Source organism: Vespula vulgaris, chromosome 11 (assembly GCF_905475345.1).
Source record: "Vespula vulgaris chromosome 11, iyVesVulg1.1, whole genome shotgun sequence".
Taxonomy (NCBI): Eukaryota; Metazoa; Arthropoda; class Insecta; order Hymenoptera; family Vespidae; genus Vespula; species Vespula vulgaris.
This window is the reverse complement of record NC_066596.1, coordinates 6,988,211-7,009,221: the sequence shown is the minus strand read 5'-3', so window position 1 is coordinate 7,009,221 and position 21,011 is coordinate 6,988,211. Positions and strand designations below refer to the sequence as shown.

General features: G+C 34.4%; 2 protein-coding genes across 16 annotated transcripts; one reads left to right on the top strand and one right to left on the bottom strand.

Annotated features, from left to right (window-relative positions):
- Nucleotides 1-239: 239 nt before the first annotated feature.
- Nucleotides 240-12,894, top strand: LOC127067431 (histone-lysine N-methyltransferase ash1). Of its 7 annotated transcripts, XM_051002287.1 has the most exons (15): nt 1,257-1,769; nt 1,931-2,013; nt 2,258-2,623; nt 2,732-2,946; nt 3,081-3,203; nt 3,281-6,831; nt 6,926-7,258; nt 7,346-7,626; nt 7,710-8,206; nt 8,334-8,755; nt 8,843-9,169; nt 9,275-9,447; nt 9,563-9,729; nt 9,827-10,030; nt 10,106-12,894. In XM_051002287.1, the coding sequence occupies exons 3-15, from the start codon at nt 2,452-2,454 to the stop codon at nt 10,262-10,264; spliced, it is 6,624 nt and encodes a 2,207-aa protein (XP_050858244.1). In that variant the 5' UTR covers nt 1,257-1,769; nt 1,931-2,013; nt 2,258-2,451; the 3' UTR covers nt 10,265-12,894. The 7 variants fall into 7 exon arrangements, with proteins under 7 accessions (XP_050858245.1, XP_050858244.1, XP_050858246.1 ...); XM_051002288.1 differs by lacking the exons at nt 1,257-1,769; nt 1,931-2,013 and adding an exon at nt 240-1,250; XM_051002289.1 differs by lacking the exon at nt 1,931-2,013 and having other exon boundaries at nt 1,257-1,468.
- LOC127067435 (heterogeneous nuclear ribonucleoprotein U-like protein 1) lies at nt 11,706-20,999 on the bottom strand. 9 transcript variants are annotated; one of them, XR_007782627.1, is made up of 12 exons: nt 20,744-20,999; nt 19,217-20,310; nt 18,957-19,137; nt 18,126-18,865; nt 17,925-18,053; nt 17,638-17,806; nt 17,200-17,481; nt 16,864-17,113; nt 16,405-16,731; nt 15,846-15,997; nt 15,561-15,671; nt 15,351-15,482 (listed from the first exon to the last, which is right to left on the bottom strand). XR_007782627.1 is itself a non-coding variant. In XM_051002318.1 (10 exons), exons 1-10 carry the CDS (start codon nt 20,871-20,873, stop codon nt 15,339-15,341), a joined length of 3,390 nt encoding a protein of 1,129 aa, XP_050858275.1. In that variant the 5' UTR covers nt 20,874-20,999; the 3' UTR covers nt 11,706-15,338. The 9 variants fall into 9 exon arrangements, 6 of the variants coding, with proteins under 6 accessions (XP_050858275.1, XP_050858276.1, XP_050858278.1 ...); XR_007782629.1 differs by having other exon boundaries at nt 16,410-16,731; XR_007782628.1 differs by lacking the exon at nt 15,561-15,671 and having other exon boundaries at nt 15,337-15,482.
- Nucleotides 21,000-21,011: the final 12 nt, after the last annotated feature.

The window sequence follows — 21,011 nt, the reverse complement described above, 5'->3', positions numbered from 1 at the left end:
TTCGATTTTAATTTGCTTTTTATTGTTTTTGTTTGGTTTTTTCTTTCTCTATTTTTTTGTTTACTCTTCTCGTTTAACAATGTCTTATATGTGTATCTCGAGATCACTACGCGTATATATATATATATATATATATATATATATATACACACATATATATATATACACACACACAATGTGATATCTTTACGTTATTTATTCATATTAAGTTCTCTCCTTTACCGGTGAATAGCAGGAAACAGCTTTCAACGCTCGTGTAACGAGAGTTATAACTAAAGAACTTTCGAGCATATTTAGCGAGTTCCGCGATTATGCCTTCTATCGGAGTTTCCTGCGTGTAGAGATTTACAAAGTTAATTAGTAATGCTCTAATTAATCACGTTTCATACACGCTCCTTCGACCGAAAGTGCACCGACCGTGATTTTGTCCTGCCTTATCTGAAAAAAAAAAAAGAAAAACAAACGGCTACTAAAAATACGACGTATCGCGTTATAAGAGATGATTTGTATACATAAGCGACATTTAAGATATTACCTTCGCATACGCGCACACACACGCGTATATACATATATATTAAATTCGATAATTAAAAATTTACCAGCATACCTGGTTTACAACGATTTAATAGGATTTGTGAGAATCTTCGTTTCTCTTTGTTTGCTTATTTCTACCTGCGTCTACCGTATACAAATAAACCTTTTGACCCTTGGCTTTACCGTACTTATGCCTCCTTACTATTGTAATACGTTTATACAATAATAAAACGGTAGGATAAGTAACGTATTACGTTTGACGATTTTCGAGTCGTAACCTCTTAAGGATTAAGAAGGAGAAACGATTATCTGTGATAATTCTTTAGTTGAAAAGATCTCAACAGTTTGGATTTTGAATGGAAATCTTGAGAAAAAGAAAATATCGTAAACGATATTATCGAATAAGATGCATAGAAACGTAATCAGGATGAAAATCGAAGAAAATCCAAATCGTAAGTCAAGAGTTATGGGGCATTGAATCGAAGGATCGACCAATGAGAGAGAACCTTCCCGAGGAAGTTGAAATTACGAGGCAAAAATTGGAGAAAGAAAGGAAAAAGAAAAAAGTCAACGGTGAAGTCGCTCGTTGGTCATACTTGGAGACGAGGCCAAAAAAGAATTGGATGATTCTGTATTACCGATGTTATCGATGGCATCGAATGAAAGGATAGTTTCGAAATTTGCCGTGGCGAGGGGTCAGCAACGCACCGATCAAGGTACGCGATACGCGCCGTGTATTCGATTATTTCACAAAAAATATATGTATTTCGGCGAGAAGAACGAATCGAGGATCGGTGAAGTGATCGGTATGAGCGTCAGGATCCACGAAGGAATATTCGAATGAATAAATTTCTATGCGAGAACGCGAAATAGCGGGAATCTTCGCGGATCAAATCAGCGGGTGGACGTCTCTCTTGGATATAAACGCCATTTTGTGAGCACGCATCGCGACGTAAACATCAAAACTTTCTAATCGTGTTTATCGCGAACGACGAGACAATTTTTCATTGATCGAAGGAAAAAGTATAATACGATAGGTGTGCGATCGTTCGAGACCGATGACTCTCGCAATGGTTTAGCCGTTTCTGTTCCTTCCTTAGAGACGTTTCGCGCCAAATCCGGCACAACGCACCTGGCGCAACACCTCACAAACAGCTGTCCGTTTCCTTGCCGATTTTTCGGATATCCACGATCGGTCGTCGATTTTTACGTTTAAAGGACGCTCATCCGGCCAGGTAGATCATTTCGTGGGATCCATTTAACGTCGCTAACGTTCGGTCAGCGATTGCTTCCGAGCCGTCCCATAACCGTTCTCATAATGCGCCTTATGTTTTTCAATTCGGTCACGTTAAAACGAAAAAGTCGGTTACCGTTTATCTCTCGTTAATTTTTTTAGTCATGAATTTCGATGACAAATGGCATAAACGAGTCTCGGTTTTGTTTCCAAGTTTGTCTCATCGTTTGGACTCTCATGGAATTGTAATTATTTCAGAATTATTATAAATGCGTTTGTCTATAAATATGTGTGATCTATTTATTCAAGTGTTGAGAAATTTCACGTAAGAACAACGTCAAGGGATAACAACTGTGTCCCGTTATTTGCTTGTATCAAATATTTGTGGAAAATTGTGTGTTTATGGATAATCTTGCCCGTATAAACAGTGGAACGATCGTGCGGTCAATGTTTACTTTTGTATTTATAATCGATGTGTTTGACTTTCAGTATTCCTCTTCCCAGTGCATCTTTGAAAAAGAAACGTATCGACATGTAGAAAAGAACTCTGTACGATACTCCTCCAGCGAACGTCTAATATTTCAAAATTCGAAAATGTGATACTAACCGGGCTTAATGGTCGAAGCAAAACATAAGGAATGGTATTCTATTCTATTCTCCCTGGATGTCAGATAAGCTGAAAAATGTCTGGTGATTCAGGATGGAGTGCTGTTATCCATCATCCTTCAGAATTAGAATTACAGAATTGGAATTGGGAAGAAAACGATGGAGAACAGGAGAGAGAACTTCCTTCGACGGTTGATATGGATGCCATAAAAGGTGGAGGTAGCTGGGATCCTGCTAATGGAACTAATGGTACTACGATAAAATCGCATTGTTTAGTTTTTATAGGCTTCGATACGGCGAGTAAATTCATTCGTAAACTGGTTAGGCGCGTAAGCTTATCGCGTGCTTTTCCCTTAGGAACTGACTCGATTGATTCCGAAGAAGATTCTGATTCCGACGAGGAAAGTTCTGGCGGAACCGAGGGTAGCTGTTCTTATTCAGATTCAAATTCAGAATCCGACGACGAAAGTAGCGGAGAGGAAGAAGAAGGGGAAGACACGGGATCTAATTCAGATTGTACATCTGAACATAGCGAGCAAACATTTTCGATCCAAGAAACAAATTTTGAATCGGTACGCGTAAAAATGTATACTTCCGTGTATTGTAAAGAAACTTGGAAGAAATAAGTAGACAAAATAATAAGTATAAAATCAGATCTGTGTTTATTATTTGTAATTATATCGTATAAGAAAGGTTTATCTTGTAGGGAGCGCTTAAACTAAAGATCACCATGAAGGGTCCGAAAAAGGAAGATATCGATAAAAGTAAATATGATAAAAATCGAAGAAATATGACGAAAAAGATCAAAGCGACGAGTCGTGGAGTAAAAGTAAGTTTCTTATAACGCGACAATTTAGATTGACACGTAGATTTTGTTTTTATTATACTATTCTTCCGTGCGATCAGTCTTCAGAATGCAGCAGCGATGACTCCGATTCGTCGGCAAGTCAGAATTTTCAACACACGCAGCAAGCGATCGTTCAACAATCGCAGCAGCAGCAGCAGCAGCAGCAGCAGCAGCAGCAGCAGCAACAGCAGCAGCAGCAACAGCAGCAGCAACAGCAGCAGCAGCAGCAGCAACAGCAGCATCAGCAGCAGCATCAGCCGCTTCAAGAAATAAATCAAGAAGATTTGGCAGCTATTTTACCGGATCAAGAACACGAAGATGCCCCGTTCGATGGATTCGAGGACTCGGAAAGTGGTCGTTTAGTATCAAAAGCTATCGAACGTATGTCGTTAGGAGCAGACTCGGACACTAGTGAAAACGGTGATCAAAATCCTATACCTGTATATAGTTCTACGCTTTTACAACAATTCGTTGAAAAAACGGCACTTTTGTCAGAGCCTCGAAAAAGACGTAGCAAATTGGGGAAGAAACTCAATGATACGGAATATCCTTGCGTATCAAACGTTTCACCGGATTCAGGCATTCAGTCCGTAGATAATAGTCCTTTGCATTTAGCGATTAGCCCTGTTAGCCCGCCAGTTCCCACGCAATCGCCTGTACAGCCTATCGTACCGAAACCAGCTGTCAACGTGGATAGAGTATTGTATCCGCCTAAGAGAAAACCGGGTAGGCCTGCAAAGACCGTGTCCACACAACCCCGTGGCCCGGGAAGGCCCAGATTAAAGCCAGAAGTCGCCGAGAAAATAGAGAAAGTCGAGAAACACGAGAAAAAAAGTACTCAGTTGCAGCAGAAGGTTGTCAAGAAGGAAGTAACTCCGGGAAAGAGAGGAAAGGTCAAGCCCTTGCCAAAATCAACGACAGCTCAACAGGACACGTCTGTGATCAAAAAAGTCAAAGATAAAAAGCCTTTCCCGAATAAACGGTCTAATACAGTGAAAGTTTTACAGGAGAAAGCTAGTAAGAAAAACGAAAAAGCATCGCCAGCTAGAGTCAAGTGCCTAAGCAGAACGGTAACGAACAAAGCTATGCGAGAAACGACACAATGCGATAGCAAAGCTTATAAGAAGGTGAAACAAGAGAAACCTAATGCGTCTAACAAAGGCATGATCCCGGTAACGCGTCAGAAACAATCTTCTTGCGAGCGTAACGCGAGCGAACAGAAAACTTTGCATCCCAATAAAAGAAGCTCCAAGGAAAATAGAAACAACGCGAGTACAACGAGAAAGCAAAGCTCGTTGAAGAAACCCGTTCCGCAAGCTGCTACGCGGCGCGTTTTAAAAGAAAACAAATGTAACAAAAAGAGTAATTCGACGTTCGAAACCAATGGAGTTGGTGTCCAAACGTTGATATCCCTACCTATCGGAGAAGTATTGAAGACGGAAAATGTAAATAATGTATCTAACAAGTGCGACAAAGCGACGCAACCGATACACACTCATTGTCACAAGCACCACCATCATAAACATCGCCGGCGATTGTTGATGCCACCGAAAAATCCAATTCGTATCGACCCATGTATCATACAGGAATTAGAAAAGCTAATCGAGGAGTTCACTAGATCTTGTAGTTTAGGCAGAAATAACAATAATTCTAATCACACGGAGTTACCACAAATCTTTCGAGTGAAAAAGCTCACGAAGAAAAGGAAAGGTGACGTTAGCTCGAACGACGAACAGAAGTTGAAAAGACGCTTGAAGAAGGAAAAAGTACTTTTGAACTCGGACTCAAAGAGCAATACAAACACGAGTACAAATTCTAATCCAAATGAACAAAGATTGCCATTAAAAAAAAGGCATTATCACGTGTCTAGTCCGCATAGCTCCCAGAGTTCAAATGCTAGTTGTACCGATACTAATCCGAATGAATCCAATTCGACCGAAAGCCATATAGAGGAAGCAATCGAAGCTACTATAAATAGGTATGGCGGCAGCTCGGCGTCTTCTGTTCATGACGAAAATGTCGTAATTACGCCCAAAAAGAGACTTAGAGATAGTGAAAATGCAGTACCTGAAAAGCAAGGAAACAATTCTGGTGAATCTCTAGAAGATAAACCGTTAAATCAATTGGAAGTACAACCTCGAAGAAAGAAGAAGATTGTAAAAGATCTCAGAGTCACGGTTACGAAGTTGTCGTCCGAAAATCACGGGTTATTGGAGAAAATTGACAAATCTGAGAAATCTACGAACGAGAAAAGCTTGAAAAATCATGTAGACAAATCGAGCAAGTCGGACAAAGTAGTGGCAGAAAAAATTGTAAAAGCTGATAAAAACCAAGCGGATAAAGTGGAAAAAATTGATTCGTCGATCGATAACGACCACTTAGAAAAACAAATAAAAGTTGATACGGAGGAAAATATAACTGAGAATGGTGAGGCGCAAGAGGGTGGGCTTGAAAAAAAGATTAAACAAGACAACGCATTGAACGTTCCAAATCCGGTAAATCCTTCTGCGGCGTTGCTTCTTACCAAGAAAAAAATGCGAAGGCGCAAGACCATCAATCGTACAGGTTTTCCGACGTTAAAGAAGAAGAAAAAGAAAACATTTAAGAATAATGAAACGACTATGATGAAAAAGGGAACTGTTGTACCCGAAAGTAATGCGATGCCTAAGGATCAAGATTGTACGGAAGGAGATGTGCAAGAAAGTAAGGTGGATAGTAAAGTACCTCTGTCAAATGACAAAATTTCGGATGATGTTACGATTGAGGATGACGTCAAGGTCAAAAGTGGAAATAATGTTAAATCACAGAGTCACGTAGAGGTCAAAGATTTCGAGGATTCTAATTCAGGACGCAATATGACATCCAGTCATAGCGGTTCTGATGAGATATTAGACTCTTGTCCGGGACAATTGAGAGTACGTAAAGACCTCGTTGAATCCGACAGTAGTACTCCTTCCGATAAGATATATCCGGTCAAGTTTGAAAAACTTCAAGATTGTAGAATTTATGACGAGAATGCGTCGTTGGAAGAATCTCTTGAAAGATATACTCAGAATCAAAGAATAGCAGAACTCAATGAAGAAAATTTAAAAAAGTTAGAACGTGCAAATGCTCATGCTAATGTAAAGATGGAGTTATCTAGTTGTTTCAATAATAATCATAAGAAGAGAAGAGGATCAGCTAGTCCATGTAATTTAACATTGAGGAATGCGAAACGTCTACGAGGCGCGGGCTATGATACCGAAAGCGATGCTCTTCCTGGCAGTGATGTAACTAGCGATGAGCATGAAACCGGGAAACAATCGAGTATACCGCACACCAGAAAGAAACAATCTAGATGGAAAAAACGCTATTTGCAGGCAGGCATTTTTTCCGAATACGCCAAGGAAGATGATTCCAAGAAGATCTCAAATACTGAGTCTAATTCTGGGAAGAATAAATTATTATGTGATACGAATGATCATTCATCTGCTTTACTACCTGCCTCGTATCAATGTGGTAAACTTTTACGTCAACGAAAAATGCCATTTCAATTGCCATATGATTTATGGTGGTTACATACTCATTCAAGACTACCAGGTAGAGATTTAGTGCCATCTTGGAATTACAAGTAAGTGGAACGCTTTGTTTAGGTAGCATCCGGAGCGTTCATTTTGTTTGTTTTTGTTTTTTACGTTTTGTAATACGTATGCACTGAATTGCAGGAAAATTAGAACGAATGTTTATTACGATGTCAAACCAACAACTTTATACGAGGCACAAGCCTGTGAGTGTAAACCAGAAAGTGGTTGTGGCGACGATTGCATTAATCGTATGGTATTTAGCGAATGTTCACCGCAATTCTGTCCTTGTGGCGAGAAATGTGAAAATCAAAGAATTCAAAAACACGACTGGGCACCAGGACTGCAGAGGTTTATGACCGAAGACAAAGGTTGGGGTGTGAGAACCCAACAGTCCATTAAATCGGGAGACTTTATTCTGGAATATGTCGGTGAAGTCGTTTCGGAACGAGAATTTAAATCCAGGATGGCGACTAGGTATTCTACTTCTTTCGTTTAGTTTTTTGTAAGTTTTAGTGTCATAAACAAGAAATAATAATTTTTCTTGGCTCATTCCTCATTTAGATACGCCAATGATACACATCATTATTGTTTACATTTGGACGGAGGTTTGGTAATCGATGGTCACCGTATGGGTGGCGATGGGAGGTTTGTTAATCATTCGTGCGAACCTAATTGTGAGATGCAAAAATGGAGTGTACATGGATTACCGCGAATGGCTTTATTTGCGTCCAGAGATATAAAACCTGGGGAAGAACTAACATATGATTATAACTTTGCTCTTTTTAATCCGTCGGAAGGTCAGCAATGTAGATGCGGTAGTAGCGCGTGTAGAGGAGTTATAGGTATATGATATACGACATTCGTTTATCAGGATGAAAACGTCGTCTGTATCTTTATGCGTATATCTTGTTTTTCATTTTATCAGGTGGGAAAAGTCAAAGGGTGCCAAGAACTATTACCTCGATTCCTTCTCAATTAGAACCTGCGGAGAGAAGATCAGTGGGTAGACCCCGTAAAAATGTTCGTAAATCCAACACGGTGCAATCTACTAATTCTAAGGGAATTTGCAAATCGCGTAAAGTAGGCGATTCTAGTCTCGTTAATGCACCTATGCTGAAACCTATGTCGCATCAACAACGTTGTTTCGCCCAACAACATCATTGCTTCCTGTTAAGAAACTTGGAGAAAGTAAGACGACTTAAATCTTCGATTAATCAAGTGCAAGTACAAAATGGTAAAACAAAATGTAGTAGTACGCATAATATAAAGGAAAAAAATTCTGGCGATTCGAAGACGCAATCGGACGCATTCTTTTCTCAATTAACGGCATTAACGAATACCAATGCAAGAACCGTACGTACGCGAAGACTTGCACAAGCGCAGGATGATCCAGAAGTGCATAAGACTGCCAAGTTAGCCAAGGTTCATACATTTTTTTTATACGCTAAAACCCACCTACAAACCAATCGCATTTACCTACAATTTTCATATTTTCTTGTTCTTTTTTTTTTTTATTTTGTTTCTTTTTTTTCTTTTTTTTTTTTTATAGGTGCTAAAAGATTTATACTCTATAGTAGCGAACGCTAATGATGAAAATGGCCAATTATTGTGCACGCCATTTGTGAATTTACCTGCTAAAAGAAAATTGCCTGATTATTACGAAAAAATACCAGATCCTATAGATTTGAATACTATAGATCAATGTATCGGCACTGGTCATTATAAAACCGCAGAACAATTTGATCAAGATATGATCAGACTTTTTGATAACAATGTCAGGTTCTTTGGAAGAACGTCCGAAGTTGGAATCGCGGCAGCAAGACTTAGAAAATTATATTTGGGAAGTAAACCTGATTTTGTAGAAGCTATCACGGAAGCAACGGGTTCGCCTCCGTCTCAAGGATTCTTACCTCCGCGAGGATCTACCGCTGGAGAAGAAGATGTCATTAGATGTATATGTGGACTGCATAGGTAGTGTGGAGGAAACAAATGCTTTGAACGATCTAATCTTTTTCGTATTTACTTTCCTACAGTAACACAAATTTATTTAATATTCAGGGACGAAGGCCTAATGATTCAATGCGAGCGTTGTCTCGTTTGGCAACATTGCGATTGTGTCAAAGCTGATACAAGCATTGAATCTTATTTGTGCGAAAGATGTCAGCCAAGACCGGTTGATCTAGAGATACCATTGGAAGGTGAGGAGGAAGAAGAAGGCAAGAAACATTACGTAACGTTATTGCGAGGAGATCTACAACTTAGACAAGGGGACACAGTATATGTATTAAGAGATACACCTGAAAAACATACATATAAAACTATTCAAAAGCCAGATTACGAACAGATGGATATTTTTAGAATTGAACGACTTTGGAAAAATACCGAGTAGGTTTTCGTCGAACGTTCAATGTGAAAAGAAAAAACAAAACAAAAAAAAATCGAGCCATACGAAATATTACATTTGCGATAATATAATATATTATCTTGCAGGGGAGAAAGGTTTGTGTTTGGTCATCATTATTTAAGACCTCATGAAACTTATCATGAACCAACTCGAAAGTTTTATGAAAATGAAGTAGTATGCGCTCCGTTGTACGAAGCAGTTCCATGTGATCTTGTTGCCGAACGTTGTTGGGTCCTTGATCCACATACTTATTGTAAAGGTATTATAGTAATTACATGGTATCAATGGTGGATATAATATATATATATATATTTACATGTGCGAATTATTTTTTTTTTCTTTCTTTTTATTTTAATATTTTATAACGAACATAGGCCGACCAGTCGGATCTACACCAGAACATACTTATGTTTGTGAGTATCGCGTTGATCGTGCTGCACGTCTATTTACGAAAGTCGCAAGAGCCAGGCATCAAGTGTGCACGAAACCTTATGCATTTGAAACATTTCCACAACGGATCAAACATTATCGCACATACTTGGTAAATCAATAATACTTTGTAGCATTAGAGTTCATTAATCGTTAGTTAAAGGATACGTCGAAAGAATCAATGGCAATCTAATGTTAATTGTTTTTAGCCTCACAGTCTCGATGGTATTAACGTTGGAAGTAAAATTAACAAAGATAAGAAAAAGAATAATCAAGATGCAGATAGTCATCACAAAACAGAATCAACCGACAATACAAAAGCAAATAATAAGGATAAACCGTCTAATAGCAAGACTAGACGGAGATCCAGTGAAATTATAACAATCACGCCAACCGTTACGTCTTATGCTCAGGTAAACCAATCGATAACAGCTTGCAATTCTATTCTTTTCAAGTTCTCCTTCTCTCATAAAATAAGCTCTGTAAAGATAAACCTTTTACAGAGAGAAGAACAGAGAAAGAGACTGAATAGCATTCTGATCAATTTGTTGCAAAAAATGCCAAACAAGAAAGATCCATTGGATTTATCCTTCCTTTTGGAAAGGAACAGACGAAATCGTAAAAGACCAATCGGACTCAATCCGTGACATTGGATAATACAACAACAATAATATTGTGTTATGTGTAGGTAACAAACTTTTACTACGATTGGAGTAGATAAACTGGCTAATCAGTAGATAACTCGGAACAGCAATACGTAAATGTACTATTTTGTCCTTCTCTTAAAAAAAAAAATGTTGAAAAAGCGTTTCCTTTTTCATACAACCCGTCCATTCATATAATCTGTATTGGAAACGTAGACATGCATTACATTTCCTGGATAAATTACATGAATTAAGATGTTTTTATATATCGTCTCCGTGTGTAAAAAAAAAAAAAAAGACTATAGAAAATTTACTTTGCTCGAAAATTTTCTACAGTTTTTCTCGTATTTTTATGTGAAGGACTGTATTTTCACTGACACTTTCGAATCTTTGTATAGTACTTTTTTATGAGAATTTCTTCGAAAATAATCGTAACGAGAGATTGGCTTTAATTTTGCCAATTAAATCTGGCATAATATGCTGGCATACTGATGCAAGAATATCAGTTCTGATTCGAGTTTCAGTGAGAAAATAGTCGCTAATTATTTATAAAATAAAATCCCAAATAGTATATCGGGTACAGTTTGTAACTGTTTTGACTTACTAGTGGTGATTTTCATATAAATAAAAATTATCTAAAGATATACGATTTCAAATGCATATAAAGCAAAAGAAACGTTATTCTCTATCTGGGTGTAGCAGGCTACTTTAATATTGAAAAATTGTATAGAATCATTTGTAAATCCTTTCATAGTTGATGTAGTTAAATGTACAAATAATGAATTACACAAAGAAAGAGATCATACGAAGGAACAAACGAAAATAATGAACATGTAGATTAATAGAAGGAAAAGAAGAGAAAGAATGTGTGACAATTTATTGCACAAAAGTAATATTATATTTTTCATAAAACCCAGTGTCATTTGAATTAAGTGTATAGTAGGTTTTTCAATTAATAGAGCAAGTTTGACTAATGTATTTAATTTATCTGTGTGAGTTATTAAAACTCAAGAGTGTTTAAACATTGCTATGAATTAAATTGTAAATAAATATACATACACAACATATATATATATATATATATACACACACACAACACATACACATATATACATACAGTATACGCGTCAAGGTGACTGTATAAGCACAAACACACACGCGCGCGCGCGCGCGCGATACAGACATGGACACCAGCTGCTGCATGCACACAAACACAACTTACTATTTATTGCTGCATTAAAAAGTATGGTAATCATGTTGTATTAATGTATTTAATATGCATATGCACTTAATATGCGTAAGATTTATTTTATATTTTAATTGTAGTGTATTACCTGATATACTTCTATTTTCATTAAATTAATCATTTCATCTAAGCTGACGTAAGGCGAAAGTATTTGGTGCGAATTGTGTGCATTTCTTAAAATATATATAGATTGGTCGATTAACAAAGTATATTAAATATATTTTAACATAATGATTTGTTTTACATTTATAATCAATGAATTTTTATATTATATTATTAGTAGGAGGATATTTAAAGAAAAATATTTATATAAGAGGAGGAACTAACAAGGGTGGAGGTATCACGGATACTAAATTAGTTTAGCGAGTGGTGATTTTATTAAACATTGGATATCTAAGAAAGCTTAAAAAGTCTAAATAATAACATATAATATACAGACGGACGAGCTATTATCCATGACAGATATTTTGGTTTCTTTTTTAAAATAGATATATCGCTCACAATTCAACAGTTAATATCGTATAAACTATACAATGCACTTACATGATCATAATTGTGTAACATGGATCATCGTTTGGAAGCATAACATCTCTACACAATATGTGTTTTAGGCTTTCTGGAATGCTTTCATTATTGCTATATATATAAACACAGATAATACCATGACGTTTATTATGTTATCACAATATACAAGACACTGATATATTAAAATATATAAACTTGTATTATATAACTTTTATACTAAGTGTCCTTCAAATATTCATTGTCTACCAATTACATCCATTCTATAAAAGTAAATAAAATACGTCATCAAACATAATGAAATATGTAAGTCTATAATTGTACGCGAGTAGATACCTCTAAATTAAGGATCGTTTTCTAATCGTTTGCGCGTATATTCTTTTTTTCGATTGCATATCTAAATGCAATCGTTTCGAAATTATACAAATTTTCGTATTAGCGCATAATAAAAATCAACGAAGTATCTACTCTTATGCTTTATAATATTACAAAAATACTTGCATATTAGTGGCTATAACTAAAAACACGTAATCGTTTATCTCGCCCAATATGTTTTTCGTCTTACGTCTAAATTATGTCGATCGAAATGTTTCTAATAAATCTTGAAAATATGCGAAAAGATTTAATAAAGCCCATGGAGACAAACAAAGTAATCTCGATTAAAATAAAAACGTATTTGTCGTTAATCTACAAATCGTAATAAACTTTATACTTTTTACTCCTCAGATGATCGAATATTTAATTGAAATCATACATACAAATTTCGCGATGATTACAGTGGCAACTCTTTAAATTGTATAAGTAGAATATGTACAGATTACTGTATTTCTTTCTGAAAAAGATAAATATATACATAAAAATCGAATTATACTGTCCACACACATGCGTTTTATTCGAAAATTTTACTCCTTTCCTTTGATTATTGCAATTTTAATAAAACGTCGTCTTTTACAAGAAATTGAAATTATTGTAAAAACGTATACATAAATGTAAAGATTGTTCAAATAAAAAAGTTGTACTTCTATTGTTTTCGTCTACTATCACTTTGCATAGAATCGAAGACAGCAAGGATCACGCTTAAAGAAAAGAGATTGAAAGACGACGATTATGATTTTTTTTTCTATTATACAACGATTCATAGTTTTAAAGATTAGTGCAAAGATAGGACCAAAAGAATAAAAATTTATAAATATTTTCTTCTTATTCAAATTTATTTAGAAAATATACACTAGTCACTAAAGTTATTATAATATAATAATTATTGATAAAATAGGTAGAAGAAATCTTTTATTTCTTTGAATAAGTTTGTACACATTTTCGTTAACAATTAAATTTATCGATTATGCACTATAATCTTTCTCGTATAGAAAAAATTTCGAATATGACGCATTTGGGTGATTTTACAGAAGGCATTGCGAATATTGTGAACTTTGAATTGTGGTAACATTATAATGGTATTCTATCCTACACTTAGCTTAAATAGATTTTCTGATTATTTCTTATAAAATATGTCACACTCTCTTCATACTTCTTAATATTCTCACAGTTTGAATATATAGTCATCTAAATTCTAATTTATTGTATAATCAACTTGATGTACTTGGTAAAGACTGTTCGTTCGAAATGTCTCTTACTGTACAATGTTTTTTAAGGAAGAGCAGATAACAAGGTTTGTATATTTAATAATAGCACAAGTACAACGTACTTTACTATAACTCAAAGATTTTTGATAGTATAGACATTTGCCAAGTTATCTGCTTTACCTACGTTTCCTTTTTTAAAATTTCCATTATTATTATAATCGGGTTAATCATTTGTATATTAACCCTGATTATTCACATATATTTTTAAAATGCAAGTGCTTATATTATTACAACACAGATAGTCACGTGACATTACTTACTTGATCACAATTATGAAAAAATTTTCGCGATATATATTTTTTATAACTAATTCGACGCTTTTTAACTTTCTACAGAAAAATGTGTAAGAGAATAATATATAATAATACATCATCTTGAAAATAGAAAAAACCACAAAATTCTTATTATTATTTAAAAAGATATTTGCATTTTCGAATATATAGACAGAGGAATTACACTGGATTACAGATACATTTAACATGCTACATGAGCAACGGAAATATATTTTATGTTATTTATTTCATAATTTTTAAATTTACATGCTATAATATTTTGTTTCACTAGAAATTAATTTTTTCTTATATAATTTATTTCGTAAACTCAATCGATCATTCTTATTATTATTCTTTAGAAAAGAGTATAAATAAAAATATATATATATATTTTTTTTTGCAGTTCTGATCTCTGACATTTGTACCAAATATTAAGAGGCTTATATTCTTGCCCATATCATTTTTTTTTTGCTCTACTTTTGTATATAAGGATAAAGATAGTTATTAGTCTTTACAGTCCTTTCGTATAATAAAAAATAATTTTGTATAAGTCCAAGAATAATTCATTCGTGCCATATCTTTATACATCATCGTTGATATGGAAAGTTGAAACAAAATGGGTATTTGTTCTTGATTTTCTGCATGACAAAATATAACAATATTTTTTAAAAATTTGTCTTAAAATATAAATATAGATTACCAATTATTTTTGCATAACTCAATAATGAGATATGTACATATTTACACGGTTTCCTTTATAATAATAATGATAAATAAGTAAAGATTGTTGCCATAATACTAATCATGTAATGTATCCATACATAGTAATATTCCTCTTTAAACATTTGTTATAAACCCGTTATAAAAGTAATAATTATACTATTCATATCGATTATATGTCAATGTTATTATTAATGCACTTGCAGAATTAGAACTACGTTTAATCGATAACTAAATATATATATACATATATGTATACACACACACACACACACATCTATGTATGTATATATATTATACAAATATATATGTATGTATATATATGTATACAATACATATATATATGTATATAATATATATGTATATATATATAATATATATTATATATATATATATAGTGGGATTATTCTCTATGATATAGTAATTAAATTTGTAAAATGATTTTGCTTTCTGCATTCTCAATGCACCACTTTGTAAAATATATAATTTAGAATTTTGATACGATATAATCGTAATGCCTTTATAAGATTTGTTTACTGTATTGTTGAAGCATCGAAAGCATATCGTTTATTGCTATTTATGCAATATTTCCTAAAAAACATACACATTGCAAGATAGTGAAACAAAAAATGAATGCATTATTGCTACGTTTCTTTTATCTAGAAATATATTTTCTACTTGTGTTGTTGGGACTGTTGGACGTCTGTAGTAGCATTCTGAGAGGGGAAAGAATATGTCTGTGTATATCCTTGCCATCTTTGTGGGTGACTATACTTAGCCTCTGAATCTTCAGAGATTTCTGTTACACTTGTGCTTACCTGTAAATAGGAATATTCATACATGTTTCATGTATATATATATATTTATTTATTTATTTATATTTAGAATATACGAACTTTAAATATATCATTGCAAGTAATTGATTATTTTAAATCAATATTATTTTCACGATTATATTGACATGCTACGTTGGTATGATAAATTTAAGTAAATCCAATTACTATTCTCTACAAAAGAAATATTTACTCGTAATAACAAGCAAGGTATTTATAAAAAAAAAATAATACAATAGCATTATTAGACAGAAGCTTATTTTACTGAATAATATCCACTATGGTTTTTATAAGCAAATAATCTTAATACATTTTAAAACATTATTATTGCTGTAAGTAAACACTTACTTTTTAAAGTGTAGTCTTTAAAAAATATCTCATTACTCATTGTTCAATTTTGTTTGTACAAGATTATTTTGTCTATATACCATTAGTGTTTGTACAGTTTTATTACTATCTTAAATGAGAATCAGAAAGTGAGGTAGAGTGAGTGGTCCTTTCTAAAAAATAATATAGAACATTATGAGAATGTTCAGATTTTTATATGTATTTTTTTTTTCTTTTTTTCTCAAAATATGTGTTGTAGCAATATAAATATTATTTTTAAACTCCATCAACTTCTTTTATACATATAAACACAAAAAGAAAACAAAATAAGTTTAGATATACGATCATTCTCTTCGTCGATGTATTTCATCACAGTCATTTAATAATTCTTTTATATGTAATGTGCAATATGTAACAGCTTGAATTATGCTATCTTATAGCATACTCCTTTACTCCATGTTTAGAAATCTAAAAGTAATTCGTCAGTATGAGACGAAATAATTTTTAGCTATTTAACTAGTTACATAAATAAATATGTGAACAACAGTATAGAAACAAGAAAAATTGAAGGCATCTATACCTTACTTTCTGTTCCACTCTGGTAACATTTACTGTGCTGGATTATTGTTTGCTTACAGCTTGGCTACCAGCTGCAGTTGTCTGCCCACTTGACTGCTGCGGATCCCAATACTGATTATAATACTGTTGGTTCCAATTTCCATTGCCATAACCTTGTTGATTGTAACTACACTGGCTGTACGATCCTTGGCCATAACTCTTCCAACTGCCTGATTGCTGCTGTCCCGCCCATCCTCCTTGTCCCCAACCTCCTCCTTGCGATTGGCTGCTATTTGACCAACTACCACCTTGTTGATTCCATCCCGATGGTTGTGATCCTTGGTAACTACTAATGATAAACGAAAGTAGATATTAAACAATAAATCTTGTTTTCTTGAAAGATGATAAAAAGAAAAAAAGGGAAAAAAAAAATCAAACGCCTAATTAGATATATATTATATCAACGCAAAACATCTTATACCTTGCAGAGCCCCATCCACTTTGTCGCGCTACCGATCGATTTCTATCATTTCCACTTCTTCTGTCATTATTTCCACCTCTCCTATCTCCTCCACGATGTGGTGGGATAGGCATACCACCTCTGCTTCTCCAATTGCTTGGTGGACCATATCCACCACTGTGTCTCATGTGACCTCCTCTTAAAGATCTGTCTCTCCAACTTCCCATACTACTGCTACCACGCCACATGGAATTACGATTTCTATTTGAATCTATAAATCCAAAATACACGATCAAATCATATTATTATTGTATCATCATTATTATCATCATTAGATAAGAAAACAAAATTACTCACAATTATTTCTTCTGTCGCGATGATCCCGATGATCTCGACTATCTCGACTGTCTCGACTATCTCGACTGTCTCTACTATCACGACTATTTCGCGAATCACGGTTATCTTTGTGACCTTCACTTCTTTCGAATCTTGGTCGTTTACTAGCCGATTGTTGGCCATAACCGGCTTCCTTTCCTTCTTTGTTGTATTTTTCAATTAATTTCCTACCGTCTTCTTTGTTAAGTTCGACCCAAACCGTATTATCGAAAAGTTCTCCTACCTCTGGAGCACTAAAATTGGCTTTAAAATAGAACATTTTTATTAGAAAATTTGTATATATATGTGTGTGTGTGTGTAAATGTATACACATCATTCGAAAGTTGTGTGTGAAATTTATATAGCATGCTTAGGATTACTGGTGTCAGCACAAAAAAATTATTATGAAAAATTATAAACCTTTCATTTCCATTACTACGGAATCAGGAACGGCCTTTCCATCAATCGCTTCGTGTTTAGCAGTACGTGATTTGAATTCTTCGTTCGTTGGTATTACAACTATGGCCTTACATTGAAAATCACGGAAATTCTTCATTTTTCGTCTTTGTGCAGAAGGATATACATTTGTCTGTACGAGTAAAAAATATAAACGTTGCAATGATTATAGTGTCTTTTAGATACGGATATCTCAATAGGACCTATCGATTTCAACGATATATATACATATTTACAATATTACTTCTCACCTGATCTAAAATGTAATTACGTCTTCTACTGCATGCCATTTCTAATAACTTGTTTAAAGTACGAGTACATTTTTCGATAAGTACTTCCCATCTACCGTGGTAATTTTGTTTTCGTGGTTGGCCCATATTCTAAATCAAAATTCGGATTATTTTTCTTACGAATGAAAATAATGGAAAACGCGTTTTATTTTATATACGTACTTTCATTTTATCAACAAGCGTGCTTATTCCCAAAATATTGTACATTTTTTCTGGATATTGCGCAGCATGTTTTGTTGCCCATACAGTTTTTCCAGCAGCAGGTAAGCCACACATCATTAAAACTTCACAATCTTCTTTTGTCTCTGGTCTTCGTGGACCAGGGGTACTATGTTCTAAATCAACGGTACCGACTACCGCGTATCCTTCCAAAATTTCTTCGCTCCATGGTTTTTCTTGACCAAAATTACAAGTAAAAGTACAATTTTTACTTAAAACATGCGGAAATAATGCTTTATCTCCGAGCTCTTCTTTAGGAATACAAAACGCAGTTCCTAAATCTTTTCCATTCAATGTATATGACAATACAACGTCATTTTCAAGCGACATGTCCGCGTAACATCCAATAACGTCGTCCTTATTAAATTGTGATCCATAATCTTCGAATTTATTTTCTGTACATTTTTTCCCTATTGCACTATAACCATAACTTAATTTGTCTTCGCCAAGCTGCATGGAAGTATAAGAAGCAGACCATCCTACACGAAGTACATGCGAATATTCTTCGTCTTGTATATTAATAGAACAATAATCAATGATCTTTGCTTCGTAATATATTTTTCCGCTTGTGTATCCGTACGACGCTCGAGCTCCTGCCCATATATAGCAGAAACCATCATTGTGCATCGGTGTAGCAGATACGAAACCATTTTTGTCAATAAGCAAATTTAAATCTGAGTCATCTGAAAACATCATAACATCGTTGATTAATGAAACATTACGAATGATATATAAAGACATATACTGAGATCATTAAAAATGTAAATAACTTACACCAAGATAAAATTACAGCAGAATTATCAATTTCAGGTTCATTTTCTGGTAGAGGTAATAAAGGGAATTCTTCGGGAGGACTAGAAGATCTCTTACGTTTTCTGTCATTATGATCCATATTCCACTCCTTATTATCTTCCTTTATATTTTCTTCGCGTTTAACTTCTACCATTTCTACATCCTTTAATGAGATGAAAATTCAATTATTAACAAACCGTTAATTCGTTAGAAAACAAAACTAAAAATTCGTATGAAATTACCTGATCGGCTATAGATACGTCGTTATTACATTCCTCTTCGGTCGCTTCTTTCGTATCTAATTGTTGTTGATCATCTTTCTCTATTGTTGTTTCTTCTACCTGAGTATTCTTCTCATCTTCCAACGTTTCTTCTTCTTGTATTATATCAGATTCCTTTTGATTTTCACTGATAACCGAAATTGATTGTTCCGCTGTTGAATCTTTGTCTTCCTCGGTAACACGTTCCACCGCTTCTACGTTTTCTTTCATCTCGACATCGCCGTCTGTATCGGAAATACCGTCCTTTGATCGTATCTCTACCTCACTTTTTTCAACGTCCTTTTGCAACTCTTTGTTCGATGTATTTTGATTATTTTCATTAAATGATTCAATATTCTCTGAAGTGCTTTCGTTCTCCACTGTTTTTTCTTCCTTTTCCTCTTCCACGTCGCGTTCTTCTCTTTCATTCGTTTCCTCTAGGCTACCTTCAAATTTTTTACTCGAATCTAAAGGTATCTCAGAAGATCGTTCCTCAACATGTTCCAATGCTTCTTCCATCGACGCATCTTCTAATGAATCTTTTAGTAATGCGTCTCTCGACGAATCTTTCAGTAATTCATCTTCCGATGTATCTTTCAGTAATGCATCTTCATCGGCATCATCCTTTAATAAATTATCTTCTTCTTCTTTTTGATCTTCGCTTAAGTATCCCTTTAAGTCTTCAGAAGTAGACGTTTGTACTTTTTCTTGCGCAAGTAACATTGCATCTTGTTCATCTTCTTCATCTTCATCTTCTTGATCCTTTTGCAGAGGAGGAGGAGTTTTTAGATCTCTTTCGGTCGTTATATGTTCTTCTGTAATTGACTTCGGTATTGTAGTCAATAAATCTTTTGCTTTTTCTATAGACTGTTCTTTATTTGGTGTAGAAGATTTACTAGATAACGGTGTTGTTGCATGCTTTGGCGTACTTCTGGTACTAATTTTTGTCGGTGTCAAGGACGAACTTCTAGAGGAACGACTAGGTGTTCTCGGTGGTTGGACTGATTTTTTACTTGCTTCCTTCAAAGCAGTATCATCTACATTTTCTGTATTTTCAGTCATCTTTTGTTCTGGTTCTAAAATGAAAGTAAATATTTTTTTTAATAATTAACGATAAAAAAAATAATTACTAGAAATATATCAGCACATTGATAAAGGTAAGAAAACAACACTGGTGGTGGCTTTATTATGTAAAAGTATTACCATGGTATAAGCGATATTACAGACGACCGAAAAAATACGATTTTATAAAGATAAATCGAATGTTTCGAAGATATAAATATTTTTATCCGAGTACGATTTATAATGACTGTGCTATAATAATGATCAACGCTAAACGTAAAATAAAAGGAAATAGAATATTTATGCAGTATAAAAATGTTTGTAATATAAGAACAGTAACGTATACGTTATATAGTAAATCGATAACGGTGTTTACGAAATGGGGGAGGAGAATGGTGGCAAAGGTTGTAGAGGCAAGTTGTTTACTGTTTGAAACGCATAACTTACTGTTTTCCGTTTCCTCTTCCAACGCCTTACGAAGTCTCTCAACAAGCACCGCTTTGTTGCCTTTCGTGTCAAGACCTCGCTGAGACAGCTGCGATCTTAATTCAACCACTTTTAATTTTGCCGGATCCATCGCGTGTATTATCCTATGATTTTTGTCGATTCACACACTTTTACCTCACGAAATATTCACAAAAAGTCCCATACACGCGCCAGTGACCCGCGCTACATATACAATATGGCGGTATGACTGCAAACAACGCGTTACGTA